General features: G+C 25.6%; 1 protein-coding gene across 1 annotated transcript in view; it reads right to left on the bottom strand.

Moving 5' to 3' along the window:
* Window positions 1-2886, bottom strand: part of Phum_PHUM132710 (class B secretin-like G-protein coupled receptor GPRdih1, putative) — a gene marked incomplete at both ends in the record, with an annotated part of 28338 nt that overhangs the window by 16527 nt on the left and 8925 nt on the right. The window contains one exon of the mRNA XM_002424472.1: window positions 675-873. Coding sequence (XP_002424517.1) covers window positions 675-873 — 199 coding nt within the window. The remainder of the gene's footprint in view (window positions 1-674; window positions 874-2886) is intronic.

The following is a 2886-nucleotide window of genomic DNA, read 5'->3' as shown; positions in this document are numbered from 1 at the left end:
AAAAAAAAGAAAAGAAAAAGGAAAAATGTAAAAGTAATTAATCATCCGTAACGATTTAATGTTTGGTACAGCAATAAGGATGATATCATTCATTCATTCATTCATTCATTCATCCATTCATTCATCTTTTGTTTTCTTTCTCTCCCCTCTCTCTCTTTCTCTTAATAATGTTTTAAACACGCACAACACAAACAAACACAACAAGTTTTAAACACAAGACAACAACTTTCGAAAAGGGTATTTTTAATAACGTGATAAATAAATAAATTATTATTATTATTACCAATTTTACTCTTTAATAAATTAATCAAGTTTATGTTGAATTAAAAACTTTGTAAAATTTATTTCAACGCTTCTTAATAATAATAATAATAATAATAAAGGTTTTTAATCAATTTTTTTTTTTTTTTAACTTCATCAATTCTAACGTTTTGAAAATTAATTATTAAATGCACAATTTTTTGTGTGTTAAAAAGGAAAATGATAAAAAAAAGAAAATTTTTTTCTTTTTTTTGTAAACAAAAAAAGGTTAAACAGTAAATAAATAAATAAATAAAAGTAAACAAAAAATAAAACGTACGTTAATTAAAAATAATAATAATAATAATAATGGTTTTTCCGTTTTCTTTTTGAAGGGTAAAAAAAAAAAAAAAAGAAAAAAATTTTTTACTTACTTGAAATATAAAAAAATAAACATGGCGATAAGTAAAGCAACGACGGATACGGAATATCCAATGTAATATAATAATGACGTCACTCCTGTTATACTTTCGTCGAAAACTGATTCGGATATGGTACCTTCTATGTTCAGGCATAGAGTGTAATTTGATGATGACCAGGTACCGTTTTCGAAACATCTCCTCGTTGCGTTTTCTATATTTATTGAAAGAGAGAGAAAAATAATATAAATTATATTAATATTTTCAAAAATTTTTTTTTAATTTTAATTAATTAATTTCACACTTTTATCAATTTTTTTTTCAAAGGAGGGAGGGGGGACTAAACGGAAGCCACCACCCAAGCGAAATATCTTAGCGGGTTTTCACGAGAGAGGGGCATTTGCGGGGGTTTCAACCTGCATTTCAGCCTGAAACCCCTCCTCAGGTACAAACATTCGCGAATTAAAATCTATTTCGATACTATCGATATCATTCGAGTCTTATTTTTTTTTTTTATATAAAATGTGACGTAATATTTTTTTTAATATACCGCTTCATTAAACGAAATTAATTACTATTATTATTATTATTATTTTTTAATTAATTTAAATAAAAACGTAACAAGGTTTTTTTATTAATTATATAATCAAATTCCAAAGATTTAAATTAAAATAAATAAATAAATAAATATGGCGGCGCGCGTCTACGTCCTTATTAATTTATCCATTTAAGAATGTTTTGATTAAATGAAAAAAAATGAAATAATAATAATAATAATTATTATTATTATTAATTCGAACGTTAAACATCGAAAGAGCTAACGAACGTTAATTAAAACTTTTTGATTAACGATATATTTTTTTTTTTTTCCTTTTTTTTTCTTACAAGTTCTAGAAACGCGATTATTATTATTATTATTAATATTTCCTGTGAAAAAAATTTTTTCTTTCCCTCAACTTACTCCTCCTTTTTCGTCTTGCTAATTTTCAACCAGCAACCGAATAGTATTCACCTCGAATTGAATCATTTTCTAAGGAAAATTTCCGTTGCAATATCTTTGCCACGATATTTTTTTCTCGCCAACATTATTATTATTATTATTATCATCATCATCTCGATTCGAGTGATACAATTTATTTATTTTTTTCCTTACGTGACACGAAATTTTAGTATTATTATTATTATTACGCTTATTACGCATTATTATTATTAATATTATTATTTTATTATCATTACTATTATTACGCTTTTCCTCGTCGTGCAAAAAAAAAAGAAAAGTTTTTGCGGTTTTCCTTCTCACTTTTAAGGTTTCTAATTCTTCTGTTTCATTTTCCTCTCTCTCTCTCTCTTTCTCTCTGTCTCTTAATTTCTCTAACTTTCTCTTTTTCCCCCTTTCTCTCTTCCATACAATTTCTCTCTCTCTTTCTCTGTTTCTTTCTCTCAATTTCTTTTCTTGCTCTCTCTTTTTTCTTTCTTTCGTTCAATTTCTCTCTCTCTCTCTGTCTTTTTCTCTCTTTCTTTCTTTCAATTTATCTCTCTTTCTCTCTCTATCTTTCTATTTCTTTTTATTTTTCTCACTTCTTGCTCTTTTACTCTTCTTACTCTTTCTTTTTCTGAATATATCTCTTTTTCATTCTTCCTTTCACTCATTATCTCTCTCTGTCTCTCTCTCTCTCTCTCTCTCACTCTCACTCTTTATCTCTCTCCCTCTGTCTCACTTTCACACAAACGATTTTATAAATTTTACAAAACAATTTTTTTAAACTTTAGTTTTTAGTTTTTCCTTTGTAACGGTTTTATTAAACATCATTCATCCTTTTTTTTTACGCGCGTTTTTGAAAACTAAAAAATTTATATATACGTGCGTAAATGTCTACGCAATGCGTTTTTTTTATTATTTATTTATAATGTTTCTTACATATACTTAATACGTTTCATTTTTTTTCTACCAAGTAATATAAGACTTTTCTTTGTGGGTTCTTTTCTTTTTGCGTAATTTATATTAAATATGCGAGAGAGACAGAGACACATTTTTAAAGTTTTGACGATGTAATTATGACGTCATATAAATCACATAAGAACATTTTAAAAAAAGAAATAAGTAATGATAATAATAATAATATTAACCAAAATCCGTTTTTTTTTTTTTTTAAAGCAGAAGACGTTAAATAAATAAATAAAAACGTAAAACGTAAAAGAAACTATTTATTAGTGACGTAAAAAAAAA

This window comes from Pediculus humanus, genomic scaffold, assembly GCF_000006295.1.
Source record: "Pediculus humanus corporis 1103172107477 genomic scaffold, whole genome shotgun sequence".
In the NCBI taxonomy this organism is placed as follows: Eukaryota; Metazoa; Arthropoda; class Insecta; order Psocodea; family Pediculidae; genus Pediculus; species Pediculus humanus.
Note: the sequence above shows the minus strand (reverse complement) of the source record. Positions and strands in the feature narration are given on the sequence as shown.